Below are 25,281 nucleotides of genomic sequence, written 5' to 3' on the forward strand. Positions count from 1 at the left end.
ACAGTGGCAAAAGAACAGTTTAGGGACTGTTTAGAAAAGCTGGATGTGTACAAGTCCATGGGGCCAGATAGGATGCATCTGAGGGTGCCGAGGGAGTTGGCCAGTGGGATTACAGAACCTCTGGCCATCGTCTTTGAAAACTCATGGCAATTGGGAGAGGTTCTGGATGATTGGAAAAGGGCATATATAGTGCCCATCTTTAAGAAAGGGACTCAGGGAACTACTGACCAGTCAGCCTTACCTCAGTCACTGGAAAAATCATAGAGCAGGTCCTCAGAGAATCCATTCCTAAGCACTTAGAGGAGAAGGTGATTAAGAACAGTCAGCATGGATTCACCAAGGACAAGTCATGACTGACCAACCTAATTGTCTTCTGTGATGAGATGTCTGACTCTGTGGATGTGAGGAGACCAGTGGATGTGATATACGTTGACTTTAGCAAGGCTTTTGAATGATCTCCCACAACATTCTTGCAGGCAAGCTAAGGAATTATGAGTTGGATGAATGGACTGTAAGGTGGATAGAAAACTGGCTGGATTGTCAGGTTCAGAGAGTAGTAGTGTATGGCTTGATGTCTGGTTGGCAGCCAGTCTCAAGTGAAGTGCCCAAGGGTTGGTCCTGGGGCGACTTTTGTTCAGTATCTTCATCAGTGACCTGGAAAATGACATAGAGTGCACCCTCATCAAGTATCCAGATGACTCTAGCTGGGTCAGTAATAAACACGCTGGAGGGTAGGGTTAGGATTCAGAGAGACCTTGACAAATTGGAGAATTGGACCAAAAGAAATCTCATGAGGTTCAGTAAGAGAAGTGGGAAGAGTAAGATTGAGGGAAGTGATTATTTTTCTCAATTCAGCACTGGTGAGGCCACATCTGGAGTACTGTTTTGGGCACCCGCTACAAAAAGGATATGGACAAATTGGAGAGAGTCCAGTAGAGGGCAACAAAAATGGCTCAGGGGCTGGGACATATGACTTATGAGAAGAGGCTGAGGGAACTGGGCATATTTAGTCTCCAGAAGAGAAGACAGAGAATTTAATAACATCCTTCAATTAGCTAAAGGGTGGTTTGAAAGAGGATGGAGCTAGACTGTTCTAGTGCAAGCAGATGATAGAACAAGAAGCAGTGGTCTCAAACTGCAGCAAGGGAAGTTTACATTAGATATTAGGAAAAAAACTTTCCCACTAGGGACAGCAATTTCACATAAACCAGTACAAGTAATTGGAAACTGGTTCAAATCTGTAAGGCAATAGAAGTTCAGTGCATATAAACCACTTTCAGAATGGCCAAAACCTGTTTAAATTAAACCTGGATGAATGTAGCATCAGACTTAACTGATTTAGGTAGAGGTGCACTGATATATCGGTTGCTTATCAGACTGGAACCAATTAAAGGAAAATTAACATTATCAGCTATTGGCTTCTTTTGGCCAATGTAGCTGATGATGTCACTTTTAAATACAATATGCCTTCTGTCCGGGGTCCCCAGACACCATGTGCGTGCATGCAGTTGCACACAGAAATGCAGCTGGGCAGCATGGAGAGCAGCTCCCTGCAGGTGAGTCTGTGGAGGGGAAGGGGCATAAGAGGAATATAGATCGAGACTCCCATAGCGAGGGAGGGAGTAGGGCAGGGACTGGGGCTGGGGATGCTGCCCAACCAGGGCAGTGAATGGGACCAGGACCAGGGTGAGGAGTGGGACAGAGCTGCAGGTGGTTGTCGAGGGGGCATAGGAGGGGAGAGGAGTGGGGCCGGTTCCCCACCGGGGCATGTACCCCCTGGGAGCAGCATGGGGACATATGTTGCCCCCAGATTTGTGCACAGCTTGGATGGGGGTTGCTTGTTGCAGGCTTAGGACTTTCCACCCTGCTGCCTTTCCCCCAGGAACCCGATGCGAGCCACGCATCCCCTGCCTGCCTGGCAGTGGTGCAGGCCCTGAGTTGTGCCCCTCATGGCTGGGTGGGCAGGGGGCACATGTCTGGCCAGGGGTTCCTGAGGGAAATGCAGCAGAGCAGAGAGCCCTGGGCCCACAGTGGGCAGCCTGCATCCACCCTCACCCTGTTTGGCTTCGCTCCAATTAAAAGCATCCTCACACTTAAAAATGGTGGTGGCAGTACTTGAACTAAAGCTTATTTGACAAGCTTTAGTTCAAGTGCCTCTACACCATTTCAAGCGCTGGGATGCTGATCCCCTGGACAAGCTTCCCGTGGCTCTGTTCTGTTCCCCGCCCCAGCCCCAGGTCCCATTCACCACCCTGCCTGGACAGCAGCCCAACCCCTGCCTCTGCCCCACTCCCTCCCTCACCATGGGGGCTTTGATCAACCCCCCCCAATACCTCTTCCTCCCCCATGCCCCTTCCCCTCCACAGACTTACCTGCAGAGAGCTGCTCTCCATGCTGCCCAGCTGCATTCCTGTAAATTGGTCATTGGATGATATGGATGGTTAATAATCGGCTATTGATATCAGCCAAGAAAATCTTTATTGGTGCACCCCTAGATTTATGTTAAATTGTTTTATTGAACTTCTGTTCCAGATTGCCTCCAGATTCACGTTAACTCACAGTCCTCTGGCATCCCAGGATGCTTTTTACCTCCCCCACAAACCCTCCCTTCTCTGAGTGGCTAGGCTAGCCTTGGCCCAAGCTGTCTGCTCCAGCTAAGCAGGGAGGCACACTCTAGTGCCCCCTGGCTTCTGGCTTGGGCCACTACAGGCATGTAGCTACAGTTCCAGAATTAAAACTGAATGTCTGTTCACTAGCTTAATTGGTTCAATCTATGGAGCTTAGACTAACCTGCAAAGATTGAATTGATTCTGTCTGTATTTAGCACAGGAAGATAGTAAAACACTGGAACAGGCTGCCCAGAGAGGTTGTGGAATCTCCATCCTTGGAGGTTTTTAAGATCTGGCTAGACAAAGCCTTGGCTGGGATGTTACAGTTGGGGATGGTCCTGCTTTGAGCAGGAGGTTGGTCTAGATGACTCCTGGGGTCCCCTCCAACCCTAATTTTCTATGATTCTATTTTACTACAAACCTCTTAAGCTTTTTTTTAATAAAGTCTAATTAGCATGTGGTCATATTAGCAGTATTTTGCTAAGGATTTCTAATATAGTATTTGTTGTTTTACCTTCTTGGAATCTTCATAATTAAAGTTCCTGACTATCGCTTAATGTATTTGGAAATCCCAGCTCCATATATTGAAAGATTACTGATTGAAGACTTTGCTTGTTGGAAAAAGATCCATATCTGGATTCCTGAATCCAGAAAGGTTGTTTTCATTTAACTAGGCAAACTCCAGCAGATCTGACTGCAGCTTTGGTTGAGCCCTAATAATCAAGAAGGCAAAACTGGATGTATATGGAAAGCCTTCTACCACTGTATTTTTAAAAGATTGTGTAATTTTATAAGATCCTTCTTTTAAGCTCTATAATTACTAATAAAAAAATGCTTATATCTACACTTCTAATATGTTTCTTTCTAGGTGATAAGGGAGATACATGCTTCAACTGTATAGGAAATGGCATATCAGGGCCTCCTGGGGAGAGGGGACCGTTTGGACCTCCAGGTAGCCCAGGTAAGAAAAATTGGTCTTCATCATTTTTCTTTTTATTTTATGTAATATGTTTTACAAAGAGTTTTCCACATGTGATCATACATTTCTATGCAAATTTAGATACAAGAGTGCAAGCTCTGACATGCAAACGTACATATGGTAGACACAATTAGGGGCACCACTGAGTTCATGCAGCTACAGGCTGGGAGCATTGTAAACATTTTTTTTAAATCTGGGTCTTAAGGATCATATTTCAAAACACTATAAGTGCTCCTGATCAAAGCACTGTGCTTGCTTAAATAATGGGGTGTTATCTTTTCTCCTGATAAAAGAACTGTGCTTACTAAGTAAAGGTATATTATCTACTACAGAGAGAGAGGAGTGAATTTCAGCTCCTTTCTTTTCCCAAAAAGACAAAAGAACCAGACTGGAGATTTCTAGGGGGAGGAAGGTAGCCCCTTTCAGTATCATTGGCATAAAAACTTAATTAAAAATCTGTTTTACTTTGTGAAAATCAAGCTCTTCAAACCAAAAGGATGCATTTGGTCTGGGTCTCAGTGAGTACTTGCAATACAATGATTTCTTTGTAGTTGTAGTCCTATATAAGATAAATTGATGCATCTCAGCAGGTTTTAGAGAGACAAATAATCTATTCAGTGATTCTGAGTGAGTAACTAGTGTGATTTAGCTACAAGAGTAGATTTAGGTGTTACTTATTTTGAGAGCCAGTCTCAATATCAGAGTTGGTGGGGGTGGAGCAAAGTTCTCATTACCTTTTCACAATGTTGTAATCATTTCAAAATACTTTAGGATTAGCATTAATTTTTCAAATATTTCCAAGTGCCCATTTTTTACAAGAGATTTAGGCATTTTAGGTACCTGAGTTTAACTGTCTTCCTATGAGACTTAGAGTATGAAGTCCCTAAATATTATTTGGAAAATTGGCCTTAGGCTTCTAAGTAATTTAGGGATTTTTCAGAATCCTAGTTAATTCTAACTCTACTCAATCTCAACTAGAATTTTCAGCAAACTACAGTAAGAATATAGATCTTCATGGTTTTCATAGTTTTATTCATAAAGCTTCTTCCTCTGTCTCTCTCATCAGGACCTCCTGGTTTCCCTGGACCAAAAGGTGAAAAAGGACTTCCTGGCTTAGCCGGGCTGGAAGGGCAACGAGTAAGTGTTATAATTATGTTTTGTGGAGGACTTAAGAGTTTAGTTTGTTTTAAATTAAATATCAATTAAGTATTAACTAGTTCTCCATTTGTAGACTTGTACAGAAGTGGATTCATTTCTATTCTTACTACCACGAATCTGTAATCCTTATATTCAGCGATCTACAGAAGAGGTTGAGTGTAAAATAAATGCCTGAAATACTTAATGTTCTTTCCTTAGGGATTTCCAGGACCTCCAGGTGCCCCTGGGCGACCTGGTCCCAAAGGGGACCCAGGGGACATCCTCGCTTTTCCAGGAATGAAGGGTGAAAAAGGAGACCCTGGTTTCCCAGGACCTCCAGGTCTTCCTGGTATAGATGGGTCTCCTGGGCGAGATGGACTGCCAGGTCTTCCTGGACCCAAAGGGGAGTCTGTAAGTTGGGTTTTATAGACAGTATCTTAGGAAGTCCAGGAACTCACTTGGGAAAATACCAATAGGGAGATATACAGTTCAAGTTTTCCTTAAGCAGAAGAGTAATAGAGTAATATGGTAGACTGTGACTCTTCCCCACCCTGAGTATTGTACCATTTTTGCCCATCCCCTTTATGTCAACACACTACTTCTAACTGGGTCACTAATGACAGCCAGTCCCTCCCAATAAACCAGTAGAGAAACTGCTCCTGAATGGGTGAACAAACTCAGCATCCTCCCAGTGTGGCTACCTACACAGCACTAAGAATAAAGCAACTGAAAATTCAACCTAGCCTGTAGTACAGTGTTAATGCACAGAGATATACTGGATAGAGGATAGAAGGCTGGGAATACTTGCCTGAAAAGTTCTAAGCAAGAGTAGATGTTTCAGACAGCTTTAAAACTAGATATTTAGATCTTTCCAGTACATACGACTGTCCTTTTTCCTTCTTCATTTTCAGGGTAGTGTTGTCTTCAAAGGGGAAATGGGGCCTCGAGGTGATCCAGGAGTACCAGGTCTTTCTGGAGAGAGAGGACCTATGGGACCTCCTGGTTTTGGCCCTCAAGGTCCACCGGGTGAAAAAGGCATTCAAGGTGTATCCGGTCGTCCAGGCCCCCCAGGAGTTCCTGGTGAGTCTGCTTCCATGTGTTGCTGAGTAATGCTCGTAAAAGCAAATTTACCAAAAAAGCCACCAGGTGGTCACACTGTATACCCTTTCTTCAGCTTTACTGAAATCTGAAGCCAAAGGTTATAAACTTAGGTTGTTTTAAAACTGGGAATGCCTTTCCATCTTACTGTAGCCCAAAAGATGTTGTCAACAAAGCAGTTTTTATTATGATGTTGATCACCAGCAGGGAGCTCAGAAATGTCAGATGTAATGACTTATTTGAACAACAATTTATAGTGACAAGAAATACTGCAGTGTCTGTGAAACAGGACACAGGGTCTCAAGGTAAGGCTTGTGAGGGATAGAACTGTTCAAGAAAATGGAGGTTTTATTCATGTGAGAAGCAAGGATTTCTTAGGGTGATATTATTTTATTGGACCAACTGTGTAGTAGGGATAGAGCTAGGCAAGCACTTGAAAGCTCGGTTAGCTCTATTGTAGCTACACAGTTGGTCCAAAAAAAGATATCATTGTAAGAAATCCTTGCCTCTCATATAATTTTTGGACCATCATTTAAACTACTGTTTTTATTCCTGGTGTTTATCCATTGATAAGGTCACAGAGTGTGGCCGTCATTCTTTCAGCTTGCTGAAAAGACCCACATTGCATTGCTCCAAAAATCTGCTTATCCTCTTTAATAATCTTGCAGATGTGTCCATCCCTGGACCCAATTTATCAGTTTCAATAGAATTACAACAATGGCAAATTGGAGAAATGTTGTATTGAATCCAGTACTTAGATGTCAAATGATAGCTGTCCTCCTGGGTTTATATACACAGTAAAGTAATGCATCTGTATCCTTTTCACTGTCAGGTCCAAAAGGTGAACCTGGTCAGACTCTTACAGAACAAGGAGTTCCAGGTGCCCCTGGTCCTCCCGGGAGAAATGGTGAACCAGGTCTTCCAGGTAAGAGAGAAACTAGTTGTCCAGATAATATGGTGTGTTTCCTTTTAATTTGCTTTTGATAATTAAAATTGCTTTCTCTACAGGTGACCCTGGTCAGCCAGGTCAGCCTGGCTTACCAGGTATCCCAGGTGCAAAGGGAGAGCCAGGTCTGCCTGGCATTGGACTTCCAGGCCCACCGGGGCCAAAAGGTATGTTGCTACCCCATCTTTAGAGGAGTGACTTTTACTCGCCTTTGGTGGTGCTGTTCTCACAGTTAATCAGTTCTCATAGCTTGCTCATTTCTCAAATCTTAGTGTTTAAAATGCTTAGCTGAAATTATATACTCCTATTAAAATGCACTGGAAAAACCTCAATTTAGCTGTAGTCTTTCTTGTTTATTCTTCTCTGTTTTATTAAAGCTTAGACCTTTAAGTCAACTGAGGCCAAAAACGAGCAGGCAAAACACTACAAATTGCAAAGGATGATGATTTGAGCAGTGTGCAACTTACTTAACGTAAACAATGTGATCTTTAAGATCAGCCTCAAGATTCCATTTTTGTAATGTAAATAGTTTATATCTGCAGTAAGAACACACAAAATGGGGAGCATCCCTCATCAGAAGGGGTAATGGAAAGAAAAGATTCACTGGGTACAGTGCACTGTGTGCAAAGCTATCCAGGCCAAGTTGGGTTACCTTGAGGCAACAGCATAATTTTAGCTGACCAGCCATAAAGGGCACATCCACACATGCAGGCATGTGCACTTGCAGCAGCTCAAATAGGAGCGGCACAAATCTGAGCCAGGGATTTTTGCCTCACCGCACATGTGGGGACATCCACTTTGGTGTGGGGCAAGTTGTGCCACTTGGAGCAAAATAACCCTGCCCGGCTCCTCCTGGATCTGCAGCCAGGGGGAGCTAGAGCCTGGGGCCAACACCTGTGCTGGCCCCAGCAGTATAAAAACCTGCCCTGGTGAGCAGCTCAGGCTTGCTTGCCCTCAGGAACTTCTGAGGCCCAACCACTTCGTATCTAGGGACACTGTCCCTTGTGCTAGCTGGGCTGTTGAAGCAGCCCTAACCTGGAGTGTCCCCTACCCTCTCTACCCACTGCAGCAGTCTGGCAGTCTGCCACCTGTGACAACATTCACCCCCTTGGATCTGTGGCCCCATGGCTGTGTGCCTACCTGACTCAGATGCGGTACTCCCACTCTGCCATCTGGGTAGCTATCGCCAAAAAGATGTGCTCCTTGCAGTGGCCCTGCTTTGAACTGTCTAAGTGTGTCTTCTTGGCCCCAAATGGGCAAGAGGTCAGCCACCTCATCTGCCCTTCAGCTGGGTCTCCAGTGCTGGCCCTGGACAGGCTCCTCTGCCCAGGACTCACCACTTGTTTCACAAGCAGAGATTCTGGTGTTCCCTGTTTAAAAATTGCAAATTCTGTGATAAGAAACTTAAATTCTCTCATTAAATTGTGTTCTTTCACTATTAAAATGAAATGCCACTATATATAGAGAGATCAGTTGGGCAATGTTTTATTGATATATTTACAAGTTTAAAGCAATTTGGATGCCTACCAGTGCCTGTATCATCATAATAAAATAAATTCTAAATAGCTATACACTTTAGCATTTACTTTTGGCTTTTTTGTCATAGAAAAATCAGAGCTGCCCTTACCCACTTCATTCACCAGGATGTGCAGCACTGATATGCCAGTGCCCTGCCCCCGCCCTTGCCTCTCACTCTCAACCCACAGCCTGCCCCCAGCCCCAGTCCCCTTACTCCTGACACACAGGGCCAGGTATGTGGGTGAGGGGTTTGTGAGGGTGGCTTGGGAGTGTGGGGTTTGTGGATGGATTGTGGGGGTGCAGCTCACTGACTGCCCTGCCCACAGGGGTCACAGTTCCCCACCCCTGGGCCAGAGCCCCCCACAGAGAACACAGCTCCCTCGCCTGGGCCCACATGCTCCCCCCACAAGGGCTACAGTCTCCCTCCACAGCAGCCAAAGCCCCCCCGAAGGGCCCGCAGCAGCAGCAGCCGTTGGGGTGCTTGGGGCCCTCCTGGCACAGCCCCCCATGTGGCTCAGGGCAACGCAGCATGGCTGTGGCCGCCTGGCACCTGGTACTTGTCTGTGCCACATGACACAGGCCCAGCTTGGCACGGTGCAGGGCTACACACCTTCAGGCAGCTCCGGGCCGCTCGGGCTGTCACCCAGTGGCTGGCACTGCTCACAGTGACCACATGTCATGCCAGGCTGGGTCCTGCATGCATGGAACCGGCCTGGGCTGAGAGCACTGGCCAGTCAGAGCTCAAGAGTCCCGGAGCTTCCCAAAGGTGCGCTGCCCATTGCTGCACCGAGCCAGGCCAGGCCTGTGTGATGGGGCACAGGCAGCGCCACATAGGGCGTTGTGCCAAGAGGGCCCTGAGTGCCCTGACAGCCACTGCTGTTGTGGAGGGAAAGGGGGCTGTGGGTCTTCCCAGGGACAGGCAGGGGACCCACCCCTCCCAAGCAGCCCCCCTCCATAGTCCCCTTCCCCGCCAGTCCTCCGCACCCACACAGCCCCGGCTCCAGCCCCGGCCACCCCCAGTCCCTACTTATCTGAGGATAGAGCCCGGGTCCAGGTCACTGCAACTTGCACTGCTCCTTGTCCCACATGTGCTGCAGCATGCTGCACCACCAGGGCAAGAGGCAGCCATAGAGATGCCCTGGCCGCCTACCAGAGCATCTCTTTGGAGGACCCGAGCCTCCAGTTGCCTCAGGTCATGGTCCTGGACCATGTCCTGCCCCATTTTTTTTCTGCGGGTTTTCTTTTGATACCTGGATATACTTGTATCTCAAGAGACACATGCAGGCTCGTCTGGACACACCCAAAGTGTCTCTTTCTTTCTTTCTTTTTTTTTTAAAAAAAGCCCTTGATAGTGTTTGTTGCGTCTGTCAACAGTATTTTTGTTTTGTCCTGACCTCCTCATTGTATTGTAGGTTTCCCTGGAGTGCCTGGTCCCCCTGGAGCACCAGGAAGCCCTGGACGACCTGGTCTAGATGGGCCACCCGGACAGCCTGGTTTCCCAGGACAGAAGGTGTGACAATATCTATCATTCTGCTTGTGTTTTTTGTGTGAATTAAAGATTGCACTTTATTGGGTTTTCATCTTTGCCAGTGGAAAGTCCCTTCTTCAGTTGGGTGGAGATCACGCCTATAATTTGCCTTTATCTCTCACACCTTAAAGGACACTCTCCAGTCATTTACTTTTTCTGACTTAGTGGGCACATCTGCATGTTCATTAATGAACCTTAGTTACTGAGCATTTAGTCTAGTACTAGCTTAATGAAGTACTAACTAAATGCATAGTAACTAGAGTTACTGCATAGTAGTGCCAGTGCATGGTTATTTTGTGATGCTTACTGCCTATTAGCCTAATAACACTGCACAGTAGTTTGTTGGCACAGTTTTTAATGGCCAACATGGTGCACAGTGTTTTTAGGCTACTGTGCAATAAGAATCTTGTGTAGACGTGCCCACTGTTGTTAGTCCAGCTGTAGTGCATTGCAGAGTCTTCTCTAACACCTTCAGTGACTGTTTCCCGAGGTCCTTAAGGTATAGGAAGTCAGCTAGGGAGCAGGTTCTGGTAGGCTGTTCTTATTTCAGCTTTAAACTGGTGGAGATGAAGATGGTGAAATGGCCAATTTATAGATTAGTGGCTTGGAAAGAGGCATACATTTTTGTCTAGAAACAGATATCATTGGAAAACAGAGAGACTTTTCTTTTAATCCTTATGGCTCTTCTGAATTCGAGCAAAAGCATTCGTTAATCAGAAGAAACAGTCCTCTGAGGACATAGCAAACAGTGTTGTACCATCAGTTATTTTTTCAGCCCAAAGCTGATGGAAGCACAGAAGATATGCTCGAAGAGGAGCACAATCAGAGCATTGCTATTCTCCCCACCAGACACTTGTACCAAGAAGATTCCCTGAACCCTAAGAAGAGAATTCTGGACAGGATCCTTGTCACCATTGCCCAAATATGCACCATTTTACACTTTCCTCTTTGAATTAATCATAGCTATGGTCCTAACTCCATTCCAGTAGTCATGAGAAGTGATGCAAGCTTGGTCTCCATGTCTTCCTTGCAAGATTAACCTTTTCTTCTCATTCCCTACTCCCTCCCGGAGTTTAACAACATCTGTGTAGATCCCATCTCAGGTCTTCTGTAGTCTCTTGGAGCTTTTCCTGTTCCCCCATACTGACTGGGGAAGAGAGAGAGAGAGAAGCTGACTCTGGTCAGGCACTCACTTAGATTGTGAGAGAGTTTCAAGTCCCTGCTCCAATTAATATTTAATTCTTTATTCAAGTCCTTGCTGTCCCTGAATTTTGAACAGGGTTTGAACATGGGCCTCCAGGTCTCAGATGCATACTGTGACAAGCAGTGTATTCTTGGGTGTTGCTTTCAGTTCCTCATGTTTAAATCTGGGAAGGGGAAAGACTGAGCAAAGGACTTAGACTCTAAAATATTGTTTTACTTTTTAGCTGTCCAAGACATTTCCACTTGGAAATCTCAATCTTTTTCCCTTTGTCATCACAGGGGGAACGTGGATTTGGTGTCCCAGGACCCCCAGGACCCCCAGGGCCAGTGGGTCCAAAAGGACTACTGGGACCCAAAGGGGATCCTGGCTTTCCAGGAAGCCCTGGTCTTCCAGGACGGGCAGGTTTTGATGGAGCTCCAGGGCCAAAAGGTAACAAGAACTCCACCCTTCTGTAACTTTTGAACTCAAAACAACTCTTAAACATTGATAAATTCAGATTAGGATTACAGGTGTGTGACAGTAGCTGAGATGACTTGTGTCAGGGATACTTTTCCGCAGTACAACCCTATTTATTTGCATGGATCTAAATGTAAAAGCAACTGGGGATTTGCTTTCTCAAGGAACAGGCAGGCAGGAGTGTATGTTTGTATTTCTGAAAATCTAGTCTCTTGTTGCTAGAAGCAAATCCAAATTGGTGATGATGTCAAACTTTAAATAGAGTGACTTTGTTAACTTTGTTTTCACTTAATCTTTTTTATGTATTTACAAACAGTTCACATTAACAGTTGCCAGAACTCTATTGTCGTATATGCCTAGTTTACTGTTTAGCAAAAATATTTGCTGTCAGTTTACATTAGACAAATGGATTATAGCATAAGAACACATCTGTGTATTCTGGAAATTTAAACTGGAGGCTCTTTATGCATAGGAAGAGAAAGTTTCCAGCCCATCTGTCAAAAGTGGTTTGTGAAATTATATATACAAATGGGTGCTTGCATCTCTAATTCCCTGTTTACATCCAACAGTGTTCTCAAGACAATATATAGGCAGCATTCCACAAGCCATTTCTGAGAAACAGTGCAAATCCCTGAAATTCCTTGCTGAGTTGAATTGAATGAGAATTTCTTTTAAGGTGACCCTGGACCAAGTGGATCAGCAGGGCTCCCAGGTCCACCAGGTTTCCCAGGCATTGGTGGTCAAGGTCCGCCCGGACCACCTGGACCTCCAGGACCTTCAGGGCCATCAGGTAAGACTCAAGTGAATGTAGCTCTGGAGTAGTTGTTGATACATGGCCAAGCTTACACCCCAGGAGAGGATGCTCACAAGGATTGCAGGAAAGAACTAATCGGCAAGGCAAACCAGAGACTCTGTGCCCATTGGCTTTTACTGGTACCCACTTCACAATTAGTGGAACAAATTTTGCCTCATTTTGCATCCCATACGAGTCATTAGAAAGCACTAGGTTTTCACAGCTATTCATATCTAGGAAGAATTTGCCCAAAGAATGTACTTTTCAGAGTTTGCCATTTTCACAAACAGGAGAGCAGTCTCTCCTGGGTATTATCTGGAATCTTTCTGGTTTCACAGGAATTTTAGGAAGCTCTGTGCTTAGGGTCCTCTCCCATGTTCCTGGGAAGTATATCCAATGTGCTGGTCCTCAGGACAAGCTGGGGTAAGCTCCCCTCCTCAGCAGAGTGCAGGAGCATGTTAACCTAGTATTTGGAGTTACAGGGAAAGTAGATAAGATGCCTGTGTTACTGTACTGCCTCTAAGAAGACAGAATTAGGGCCATTTCTGGAGAGTTTCATTAGCTTTTACTTTAATTAGTGGGTAGTATTGAAGATGTCCATCATTTCACAACATCGGGATATTAACAGTAAAGAGCTGGAACTGACTTAGTATTGCAAGGTTAAAGTTGAAGATGAACAAAGTGGAAAAACTTTTGTTCTCAGGTATTCCAGTGTAGTTGGTCCAATACTACATCAATCAGAAAAAAGACTCCAAGTTGTAGTAGTCCACTATATGAACAGGAAAGGATTTCACATATTCACTGTATGAAAACAACTTGATTTTAACTTTAATTCGGTTAGGATAATTTATGATCACCAAGATAGCCTTTTTCTTCATGCATTTCATTCAGCAAAGCTGAACAGTTTTGAGATCTCCTATGAGCAGCCCAGCATAGGGGTGACTGTGACTCTTTCACTAGCAAAGGGGGTTTGGCTGTCATCCATTTGAAATTATTACATTTTTGTGAACTTACAACCTCATTCCAGCTCTACAGACATCGGGTGCATGTGCCTGCACGTGTACACTCTTGCATGTGTGTGTAAATCTGTTCACAAAGCATATTGTATTTTTAGGGAAAACTACACTACTCTTACTGCATGGGATTTCCACTTCCCAGCAGCTTTAACCAGTGGGAATGTGCTATAGGAACTTGAGCACAATTTTATTTTAATGCTGAAATGTTTTGAAAACACGTCTGTTCTTGCCATATTTACTATGGATGTTTCTAGCGCATGACTACAGTCCTATATTTTAGGGTTAGGCACCAAAAGAAACGCCAGCATTTGGACTGACACAACTGTAAGCAGCAGTTATAGGTTGCACTCTTACCATTACAAAACCTGGGCTCAGATTCAGCAAAGTACTTAACACACATGCCTAACTTTATTGTGTGAGTAGTCCCACACTCAAAGTTTAGTACCTGCTTAACCACCTTGCAGAATCAAGCCCTTCATAGGAAAACTATTATGCAGCTGTCCACCTGGAACCCTGGAGTATACCTATCTCAATTGTTTGATGTATTTGGTTTTTCACTGTGTGTGTCTGTATTAATCACTGTGGCTACTAACGGCATGATAGCATTAAACTGTAATGCATGGCTGAGGGTTAACTAAAATACCCAAATTAATGCTAGAGGCACTGCTCCTTGTCTGGTTTATCTAGTGTAAATGTTACCTTCTCCATTTCTATCCTCCTGTCACTCATTCCTATCTCTTACCAAGTCAGTTGGGGCTGGAAAAATCTTAAGCATTTCCTTGTTTATATTTTCTTTTCCATGCACCACCATGTATTCAGATACTTTGCAGTGTCTGTTTGGAAGTTTGCAGCTTCTTCAGAATGAAGAAAGCAATTCTAGTGGGTTTTAGGTTGCATATATTTTTATATAAATAATGATAATATAGTCAACAGTTCCACCTATACAACTATTGTAGCCATTAGGTACCAAATGGTAATATAATCATGTGCACAGACACGTACTTCCAATGTGCTTGATCTACCTGTCTCCAGAGGGAGAATGCCAGCCTTGCTCCTGAAGCTTTGTTCCTGTAATTGCGGACCAGGGCACTATCTACCACAGCATGGAGATTGTCCTATGCTGCCTTAATCTTTATGGATCTTGATCCTGACTGACTTCTAATACCCTCTGTAAGGAAGATTATAGTAGGACTTCCAACCATTGCATTGCATTGTCTTTCAATAAGCCTGAGACAATGGGGCAAAGTATCATTTTATATACATTTGTGAAGAACAACAGTTCATATAGTGCCACATTGTACTTAACTCTCCAGGAACTCTATGTAGGACTAACTGGGGTCGTATCTTAGCTAACCATTCACAGTCAAGGACTTTCAGTTTTTATAAATACAATAGCAATTTCAGGACCAAAGTGCAAAATAGCAAAAGCTGTCCAGCCAGGCACAAAGAGGCATCAGTGAGATGCACAGGCTAGTTAGTAACTGATGGCTCCAATTGGTGTTTAAAATGTAAGTTTAAACCCAACTTGCAAAGACCTTGCTAGATTTAGGACACCCCCAGCTAAAAAAAAACCAGCATGACATTTTTTTTAATGGTTTCACTTGTATATTTAAAAACTTTCAGCCTGTCGCTTGTCTCTACGTACATCGGTAGGTGCAATTGGAAAATGCCTACGTGTTTACTTACAAATCAGTGTCTCTTTATTGTAATTAGATCCAGAAATTTAATGTAGATTTTTGTTCTAATTTTTATGTGCTTCATTTTGTTTCCTAACCTAACGAATCTCATACAACTTACAACTGCTCCCTGTGTTTGAACTCCCTGATGAATGCTAATTCGCTGGCTTTTGAACCTCAGGTGACCCAGGTACTGTGGTTTCTTCAACAAAGCCTTTTCTTATCTTAAATTGTAAATGATCAGGTTAGAGTGAAATCCATCTCTGGTCTATCTCAGTGAAGCTAGGCAAGCTGTCTTCCCCTTTGACTTAGTGTCCCTAATATTAAGCAATGTTCCTTTAGGCTTTTAGGCAGTCATCATTGAGGCACATTTTTAAGGTACACAAATTTAATGAAATACAAAGCTTCACTGTCCTTAGAAAATGTCCATTTGAGCTAATCGTAGAACAAAATAATGAAGCTCATCAATAAAGCTAAACTTGGATTTCATTTAAACTGAAGCTATGTTTCTCCATGTAAACTGTATGTAGAAGTACTAAACTAAGCTGAATTATTAGCCCAAACTATAAAATGCAAAACCTTGAAATACAAATTAGTCCATCTTTTGTTTTCATTAAGTTAACGTGATGTTAAAAAGAGCTCCTTATTTTCTGTATGGTGTTTGCCAATTCAGTGTCGTCACACTGTGCAAAATTTAATATTGTAACAAGTTTCCTATTAGGAAAACAAGACCTTTATCTGTTGAAAAGTAGAAATTGAAACATCAGTTGAGAGGGGAAGAAAACAAAATGCTGGGTAAACAAATGTTATGCGTACTATAGAGCTGACAATTTAAACAAAAAAGTGTAAGAAAAATGCAGACTTTGTATATAGGTTTTGAAGCAGAGCAATTAGACTTCAGTCCTGCAGACTCATATATACATGTCAGTTATTGAGTCCATTCACAGCCTAGCAAAAATCAATTAAGTCTGCTCCTCTGACAGAGCCTTGGAAGTCATGAAGCTTACCTTTTGGGGAGGTTCAGCAAGGAAGCAGCTGTTCCACCACTACCACACCTGAACTTGAGTACAACTCCAAGCTTTGCTCTATCTCTTGCTAAACAGTGGTGTTTTAATAATGTTGTTTAGGACCCCAGGGTGTTCCAGGGGAGAAGGGGGATCCTGGTCCCCCAGGGTTCGACATTCCTGGTCCTCCAGGTGACAGAGGTGTTCCAGGATTTCCTGGACCTCCTGGTCTTCTGGGTCCACCAGGTCCACCAGGTCCACCAGGACGGGATGGAATACCAGGATTTGCAGGTAAGTTAGATTTAGAACTGCTGCTAGATAAGCATTGTTATCTATAGGGTAATACAGAGAGCTGTAGGTAGATATGTATGTTCTACCCACATGGGCATGCCTTCTGTCTTTATACTTGCAGTTTACTTACTATGCCTTACTGATTATTGAAAAGTTTTTCTGAAGGTTTTTATGAGATTTCATTGCAGTAAACTTGAATTAGGGACAGGTGCCAGCCTAAAACTCACATTTCAGAACGCCACAATTTTGGGTTTGATCCGTGGTTGCTTGGGCAAATACTTCTAATTGTGACACTCAGTGGGTATCCAAGCCCCTCTTGCAAAAGAGCTTTCAGTATTCAGTGTATGATAAGATACATTTTTGTTATTTAGAAATGACTCTTTAAAAGTCATCGCACATGGGATTTTAAGTGGTGCTCAAGTCTGGTGTAACCCTGATCCCATTAGAGGTCAACACTCTTATTGGCTGTAATGGAAGCAGCTACACAAGTGCAGAGCACTTTTGGTAATCTAGAACTAAATATGCACGTACCATTTTTCTTGACACTGTAATATCAAGAGGCTTACATCTGTTTTAAGGTCATAAACTTTACTACTGAGCTCAATAAGCATGTATGCATGCATTATTGTTAAACAGATTTTTCAGTATTTTTGCTTTAAGAATTTGACTGTACCTAATAAAAGCCATTATACTGCAAGATTGCAAGAAAGACCATTTCTTATTTGTGCCTGAACATTGCAGTATACATAGTTTGATGTATTGTAGACTGCTGAGATTTTGCAGACGAGTTAAGCTTTACTTCGGCAGGCATAATCTGAATTTAATTGGTTTTGTAAGTGCTTAGTCAGAATTGTAAAATGTGCTGTTTCATATTTAATTATTTTTAAAACTATAACAAAAATTTCAAAAATAAATATGTACTGTAAAATCCCCTTTCCTCCACCATCACTCCCCTTCTCCTTTGCAAGTATCTCCCATGTTATTCCAGCCCTCCATGCCACTGATTCTTTTCAGCGATATATTTTCAGCTGAACTGTATGCATGTTTTGTCTAGTCATTGTTGCAGTATAAATATAGATATGCTCCATTTGAAAAAAGTAATTGAAAATGTTGTCTATGTATAGCAGTTGATTTTCTTTCCAGTGTTCTCTCTCTTGTTATTCACTTAAAGAGCCCAGTTCCTTCAATGGAATAGAAATTTGAAAACATTTAATTTCCTGAAACAGTCCCATTCTACAAGAAGCAACATAAAGCTGCTCAGAGAATCAGCTCATCTATAATTGCCTCTTTGTCTCCTTTTTAGTACATAACAGTTTAAATCATTTGCATGCTTTGAAGCATTTAGGTACATGTATATGCTTCACAAAAATATAGTGTGCACAAATCCCACATGTGCTCCTAAGAATTAATAATGGAAGAGCTGGCACCACCTCTAAGAATTGACTTGTATGGGCCCAATCTTTGGGAGAGCTGAACAGCTATAATTCCTTTTGAAATATGTGGGACTGTCTGGTATCAGCCTTTCTCAGGGTCAGGCCCAGTATGTGCTAGAGATAAAATAGCATTCTGCAGGTTGCAGACCAGGTTTTGTTGTACAAGCTAGTACCATAGAAATGAAGGTAGATGAAAGTTAAGTACTGATAGCCTTTGGGTTTTTGTTCAGAATGACAGTGGTGGTTCAATGCATCTAGGTGCCAAAGGTGAGATGGGTGTGATGGGAGCTCCAGGTCCACAAGGGCCTCCTGGCATTCCTGGACGAAATGGCCTTCCTGGCCCCAAAGGTAATGTGTTTTTTGGTTCCACTTAATGCTGCTTTCAGTGGTTTTGATAGGGGGAAGCAAGGCTGCACAACACAAATATTGATATAATTTGATCTCCAAGGGCAAGCTTGGATTATCTAATTAGTTTTCTTGATGTTTAAAGCAGTAGCAACTTGTCCATGTGTGGTATTGGAAAGGGCAGTCTCAGACTTCAGTGTTTCATCTTCAGTTCTTGGATCCAAGGCAGTAAAGGGCCTCAGATTATGAATTTAGATAATGCTTTATAAAGTTTACTTCAAATAATGTTTAGGTGGATTTTGATAGCTTTGTGTCAGCAAGTCTTCCAGAGACAGCCGTATGTCCACATTCAGCCCCTGGCTCTATGGAGGAGATTTGTTAGGTAAAATGTACCAGTTTCCCTCTGCATCAAGCAAGGGAAGCAAGTTCCATAGCTGCTGCCACTGAGATTTACTGTGGTATAGCTTCTTCATGCCAGTCATGTGGCACATAGTGGATCTGTGTTTGTGTGGGGCCATAGGACCATTTGTTCCCTCTATGCATAGGACCATCTGTTCCCTCTGTTCAGGGCTAGCATGGAGTCCCTTTCCACAATATGATGGCACACTGTGCATCCACTCCACCTTTGGTTCCTCATTTAGCCCCACTACAGAGCGTAATATGAGGTAGAGGGTCTTGCAGAAGCTCACCACTTGCTGGGTGAATTTTCTCTCCTATGCATAGTGTGTGGAGGCCCAGCCTGGTGAAGACTGACAGAACTATTGATGTGAGCCTGCAGATAATGTTTCCCTTTTGCTGGCTTTATATGCTGCAGGCAATGATGGTTTACCAGGTCAGCCAGGATCACCTGGATTTGATGGACTCAAAGGTGTCAAAGGTGAAACAGGCCTCCCAGGTGCCCCTGGGAAGGTTGATCCAAGTCAGCTGGGATCAAAAGGAGAGAAGGGTGAGCCAGGTGTCCCAGGTGAGCTGGACTTAATTAGTCCTTTATTTAAAAGAAATATATAAACTGAGTGGGGAATGGAGCTCTAGTTTTTCTATTTATTAAAAGGTGGGGGAATACTACGTGTGCCTTGACTGAGCTGCACCGTACAGTCAGTTGCAGTGTCCTTTATTGCCAAGTGTTATAACTGTGTAGCACATAATAGTGTTAGGGCATTTGTTTCTCCCTAGAATTGTTCTGTAAATTAATTTCCAATATTTTCCATGAGTTGTGTTTTGTGGCACTTCCTCTTAGATTAGCTCATGCGGCAGGTCACCTATACTGAGAGAGAATCCCAACTCAACCTGTTATCCATTCTGATTCTTTATTTTAAAAAAGCAATCAAAAGAACAGTGTAATAATGTTTATTTTTTCTTTCAAGGCATTTCTGGAATACCAGGTCAGAAAGGTTATCAAGGGCTCCCTGGTGACCCAGGGCCACCTGGCCTTAATGGGCAATCAGGTACACCAGGATTACCAGGTAAGGTGGAACACTAATGAGCTATATATAGCCTTTTAAATGAATGATGTGGTTGGTAAAAATGCATGTGCAGTCATTTTCATTGTGGCACAGTTGGTAATATTGAGCTGTACCTAAACCAGGTCCCCTGATACAAGCATCTGCAAACTTTGGATTGTTGATGTATTCAGGGTTGGCATAGATTAAAATACTTGTGGCAAACTTGAACGCAGTTTTTGAATTGCTGCTGTAATTGAGGTTTAGATTGCCATTAGAACAGTTAGCAAAGAGCATACTGCTTGGAGAAGCAAGCTAATTGGAGGATTAGTAAGTAGCTTTATCCTGTTTCATCAGTGTATTCCTTATTTCATTAGTCATTTTATCTACTGGAGTAAACTAAATGAAAAGATTCCAAAAGCTAACTGGAAGTCACAGCTGGGCTTTCAACTACTGTAGAGGTCATTTTTCACACTATTTATTCTGCTAATGCCTCTGAATAAATACATGAAGTCCCATCCCTGGTTCAGTATTTTTTCTACCAACATACCATGGATGGAAGCCTTTGCTATTGACTGGTGTCTTACTGGGACTTAAAATCGTTCAGTCTTTATATATTAAGACCAAGTCCTTATACACCCCTTGGGAGCTAATGAACAACTCTTGTGGATTAGGGAGCCCCAGGTTAGTGTACTTTTCATAGAGCCACATTTAAAAATTAGTGACCACAGTCTGGTTCTTGCTTCTTTCAGATGGTTCTAATTGGTTCTGACTATAGTCCCTGCAGTCCCATTTCACTAGTCTAATCTCCGGGAAGGAAGGGCACAGTTAGGTGATCAAAAGCCTGTCTTGCATTTGAACACTCAATTTAGATGGAAAAAAAAACAACAGATATCTGAGGATATCTCAGTGTGGCTGAACAACCCCCAAATTCTAAACTTGTGTGATAAGAGGATGGCCATATTCACGTGAGTAAGCTCAGTATCAAATGATTTATTATTGTCCACTATTAATCAAAGCAAACTACTTTTCTAGGCCTGAAAGGAGAGCCTGGGCTGCCAGGACAACCAGGACTAACAGGCCCTCCAGGACCAAAAGGTGCCATGGGAGAGATGGGGCTTCCAGGTTAGTTTTCACTTATTTTATTTGATTCAGCTAAAATATCCCACCTCTGTAGCACAAGGGTAGATTTGTAAGTTTATAGTAAATAGTTCAGAAATAGGCTTTGATCATAGAAAAAGGAGATTCATATTTATATATGAAGTATAAAGTATAACTATTTACTTACTTTAGAGGACAACAGCATGTGTGGAACATTTTTGTGTCTGGTTTCTATTCTGTTGTAATGTTTAATCAGAGTCCATGAATCTTTCCAAGGGTGTGAACAGAGACTAACAGTTAAAGGACTTCACAATTATAGCATGAAACAGTTGATCTGGTGTTTAATCCATCTGGTCTAAAGGCTCCTGGCAGACATAGAGATCAGTTCCCAGTCCTAACAGGCATGCATCCTGCCATGCCATATGTGCATAGCAGGATGCATGATTGTTGGACTCAGGGACCAAACCAAATCAAGTCATTATTTTAACAGGAACCTTGCAACCCAAGTGGAGTTAGCAAGATTCCTGTCCAGGAAAGCCCAAGGGCTCTGTCTGTTGGGGAATTCAACTGTCCCCCACACTCCTCAGCCCAGCCAGGCATAGACAAGCCCAGCTGGTTAGCTGCCAGGCCCCAGGACTCCTAAGGGGATTGTATAACAAGGCATGTTCAGGTGCCAGCCTGGGGTGATCCCTGTAGCTTGCTGCAACCCAGGAACCCTGCCTAGCTGATAGGCTTTCCTCAGCACCAAGAAAATTGAAAAGTGCAACCCCATTCAGGGCTATACTGTGTGGCCAGCCAACACAAGGACAGCCTATCAGCTGATGGGCTCCCAGCTCTATACTTAAAACCATGAGGTGTAGCCCAGCGCAGGGCTGCACCATGTTGCTGTCAACCAAGCCCCACCATGCAGCCAGTATTAGCTGGCAAGGCAGGGCTACCCTGCTTCACATTCAGTTTAAGGCATAATAGAAACCAGGCACAAAAATGTTGCACATATTTTGTGGAACACTTTTGTGGCTGGTTTCTCATTTTGCCATGCCTCTAAATCCCTGAATGTGCAGCAGGCCTACTATACACGGCATAATTACCAAGCTAATTGTATCCTAAGTATAACATCTTATAGGTCACTAAGTGGAAATTAAACTGTTGTGACTAAACCTTTTTCAGGTTTAAAACTGTTTGTTTAGCTCCTCTTTACGCGTAAATGAAACAGTTATGTTGATTTAGTTGATGTGCACTCTAAAGCAGTAATTTCCTACATGCACACACGTAGCGTTATGTCAGTCCACAGCTTAAGAATCCTACCATGGGCCTTTTTGGGCCTATTTCCTGCTTGGTTTCTCAGATTCACCCTACAAAGCAATTTAGAAATGGAAAGGATTCTGCAAATAATCCCATCAAAAAAAATAAAGTATAGCTTATCTGTATAAAAGGGAAGAGACATAGTAGTCTTTTTTTTAGGAAGAACTGCTGGATAATACGTAATGCTGATTCCTAGCATTAAGATGCACCTACTTACTAGCAAGGGTATCTTGGTTTTGTGTGAGTTTAAAAATACAAATATTGCTCATGCACCCCCATGTACATTCTTTATATATTCTGTAAAATTCCTTCTCGTTGGGTGAACAGCACACTTAAGCCTTAAAAGGTTTTAGCTCTTTCTTTTAGTTTGATATGAAAAATATTCATATCAGACACTCAGATCTGGGTGCCTTGTTTACTGACTCCTCTTGTCCAGTTCATATTTTGACTGACTGCTCTGAAACTGATGTAAAACCATATTTTTTATGTTTTGATAGGTCCCCAAGGTATTAAAGGCTCCCAAGGAACAGCAGGACGCCCTGGCCCACCTGGTCCTCCTGGATTTCCTGGGTTAAAGGGAGAGAAAGGTGACCCAGGGCTTTCAGACATTGGCATCCCAGGCCTCCCTGGTCCCAAGGTATATTTTCAAAATTTGCCTTACAAAGGTGACATGAATAAGTGAGGTTTTGGTGCTTTAAAGCTGTTAGGGTTTTTATATGGTGAACAGAGTTTACTGGGTTCTTTGTTTTTAAAGTGAAGGTACATTTTTGAAAGTCTGTCTACAGCTCCCTACTTCTTCAGATCAGCACTAACATTTATTTTACTGCTTTTGCAAAAGCCTTATTCACAATTTTGGAGGCAGTTCATTTATTTTTCAGCCTGAAAGTCTCAGTTTTCTAAGTACCAGAGCCATCTACTAGAAAAAAAGTGTGTGCACTAATCATTTCCACTGCCAGAGAATAATAAACCATTTTTAGTGCATTGGTTCATTTGTGCATTGTTCATTGAGTTTGGCTGAAGGTGTCTATGAGAGCATCCCATTTACAGTTCACTTAAAGTTCTGGCCTGTGATTGGAGTTGGTGACCTATTGGCAACCCATGGGGAACAGTAAATTAAAATGCTCTATTTCACAAGCAGTCACAGTTAATACTTGAAAAGTGGTGACTAGCATATGCTTTTAGAGAAGTACCCTTAGGAGATAGGCAGCTGAAGGGTCACAAGTGTCACTTATCAAAATTAAAACTTTAAAAGAGTATACTTGTGCCCAGATTTGCATATATCCGTGAAACAAGTGGCTGTCTTTCACAGCCCAGGGAACAACCAGGAGGTCTCACTGTGGCCTTCTGACTAATTTTGGAATTAAATCTTTTTAGTAAAAGTAATGCTGAAATAAAATACCAGGTATTTCTTTATTTTTCTTCTTTTTGTCTGTGTGACTAAGGGTAACTGCATAGCAACAGAATCTTGGCTTCTTAAAATGTTATTGGTTTTTGCGGCTTATTTCCCACCTAATACCACTGTCCCATTTGACCTCACAGTTTTATTGCTGTGAAAATTATTTTGATGTCCTGGGGGACTGTGGCACTTGGACAAGGAGTAAACAAAGAAACAAAAGAATGTTTCAAGTCCCCTCTGCTAGAGAATATCTTTAGCACTAAAGAAATTAGAGTTTATAAAACCTACTGCACCAATGAAATAACTATTATAGACTTAGTTGAAATGCCCATGAGGTGCATCTGGTCCACCAAGGGATTTTATCTAGCCCGCAGTATTTTAACTAGGTAAAATCTAGATTTTATCTAGCCCCGTACAGCCCAGGGACAGGGGGGCAGCCCAGGCAGTGGTGTGTGCAGCCAGTCCTGCTACCCTTGGGCATACAGCAGAGGTGGGGGAGCACAGTGGCCAGACTCCACTTCCCAGCAGCCCCAGAGATGGTGGCTACTTCCAGCTGCTGCTTCCAGTGTCACAGCCACTACCAGACCTGCACCTGCTGCCTGAGCACCCCACCCTGTCTGCCCCACACCCACTGCCAGAGTGCTGGATGGAGCAGGTGTACAGGGTTTTCATGGAGACTGGTCTGGAACTCTGGTGGGCAGGGCACACTTCACTGGGTGGATGGGATGGAGAGGCAGGGATTGGTGTCCAGGAGTGGGACAGGTGGCCGAGGCTAGGGCCAGGGCTGGGATTGTGGGGCAGGTTCGTGATGCAGTAACAGTGCAGGGCCAGGGCCCAGGTCAGAGCCACAATCCACTGCCTACATGTCTCTGGGACAGACGCCAGTTCCAAAGGATGTGCCAGCAGTGGATTGTGGCTCTGTCCTGGGCCATGACCCCATGCTGTCACCACCCTGGCCCCACCTACCCATCCTGTCCCGCTTCTGGATGCTACTCCCCGTGGCCTCATCCCATCTGCCTGGATGAACACATCCTGCCCAGGTGGGTCCCAGACAGGTTTCTATGGCCACCTCAGTGCTGAGTCAGGATCACCAGGTGATGACGGCACAGTGCTGGGCCTTGGGGCAGAGCCACTTAAGGAGTTTTGGTGAGCTGTTATGGGGCGGGGGGTGCTGACCCAGCCTGCAACAGCTCTCCTAAACTCCCTAAATGGCCCTCCAGCCCAAATCATTGTCCACCTCTGCTCTACCTGAAATTGTTTTGTTACCATTTATTCCATGAATGTTTATTTGTGACTTAGAAAGAAGCATAGTTTATTACTTCTATTGAATGAATAAGTTTTAATCCACCCCTTAGACCTGCATTTACTAAAGGGTCCCATTTTAAAGGGTCCCATTTTAACTGTTTCTGTCTCCAGTTTGGGAAGGGTGAAATGTTTGCTTCAGATGTACTGGTAACTGAATATCATTCGCTGAAAAGATTTTGTCACTTTGTTGTGTGTGTCTGGAACTTAAGAAACCCCCAAGGAATGCATGCCCATTTTTAAGAAGTCTAGTAAAGTCCAATGGTAAATTTACTGTTAGGAAATTAGTAAGAAACCACTAGATTTTTGTGGGCATGTATATGTGTGAATGTATTTGTGTAAAAGAATTCCCTTTCTGAAGCTTTAATCTTGGTATACATGAGCCAAAGAGAAAAAGCATTTGGCTTTGAGAGTTTGGGTTTCAGGGTTGGCAGTTAAAGAACTGCTCTCTTTGCTTGTAAATGGAGCAGCTTTGGTATAATATTTCTGAGATACTATGTAGTGGGCATGCTAAAGTGCCATTTTTACAGTATTACAGTCAAAGTGCATTTTGAAAGAGCTAAAAAAAAATCTCTTAGTGCAGGGCTAAAAGAAGCTCCAACATAATGATCTTTGAGGGAAGTGACATAATATGCAACAAACTGCAATAGCCACCGTTAAAATCTATTCGGGTGTGCCGTGATAAGCATTAATTGGGCAAAGAGAGAA

The 25,281-nt window shown here is 43.2% G+C and overlaps 1 protein-coding gene across 2 annotated transcripts in view; it reads left to right on the top strand.

The window, feature by feature from the left end:
* COL4A5 (collagen type IV alpha 5 chain) overlaps positions 1–25,281 on the top strand; it is a 134,145-nt gene that overhangs the window by 76,898 nt on the left and 31,966 nt on the right. For both annotated transcript variants that reach the window (XM_090060522.1, XM_090060523.1), the window contains 15 exons: positions 3,478–3,570; positions 4,655–4,725; positions 4,945–5,136; positions 5,637–5,805; positions 6,656–6,748; positions 6,832–6,936; positions 9,700–9,797; positions 11,298–11,448; positions 12,152–12,265; positions 16,088–16,255; positions 17,947–18,036; positions 18,848–18,997; positions 19,398–19,496; positions 20,508–20,597; positions 22,373–22,512. In XM_090060522.1, the coding sequence (XP_089916648.1) occupies positions 3,478–3,570; positions 4,655–4,725; positions 4,945–5,136; positions 5,637–5,805; positions 6,656–6,748; positions 6,832–6,936; positions 9,700–9,797; positions 11,298–11,448; positions 12,152–12,265; positions 16,088–16,255; positions 17,947–18,036; positions 18,848–18,997; positions 19,398–19,496; positions 20,508–20,597; positions 22,373–22,512 (1,823 nt within the window). The remainder of the gene's footprint in view (positions 1–3,477; positions 3,571–4,654; positions 4,726–4,944; positions 5,137–5,636; positions 5,806–6,655; positions 6,749–6,831; positions 6,937–9,699; positions 9,798–11,297; positions 11,449–12,151; positions 12,266–16,087; positions 16,256–17,946; positions 18,037–18,847; positions 18,998–19,397; positions 19,497–20,507; positions 20,598–22,372; positions 22,513–25,281) is intronic.

The sequence above is a fragment of the Crocodylus siamensis genome, chromosome 8, assembly GCF_052110815.1.
Source record: "Crocodylus siamensis isolate JL-2025a chromosome 8, ASM5211081v1, whole genome shotgun sequence".
NCBI classification, from domain to species: domain Eukaryota; kingdom Metazoa; phylum Chordata; order Crocodylia; family Crocodylidae; genus Crocodylus; species Crocodylus siamensis.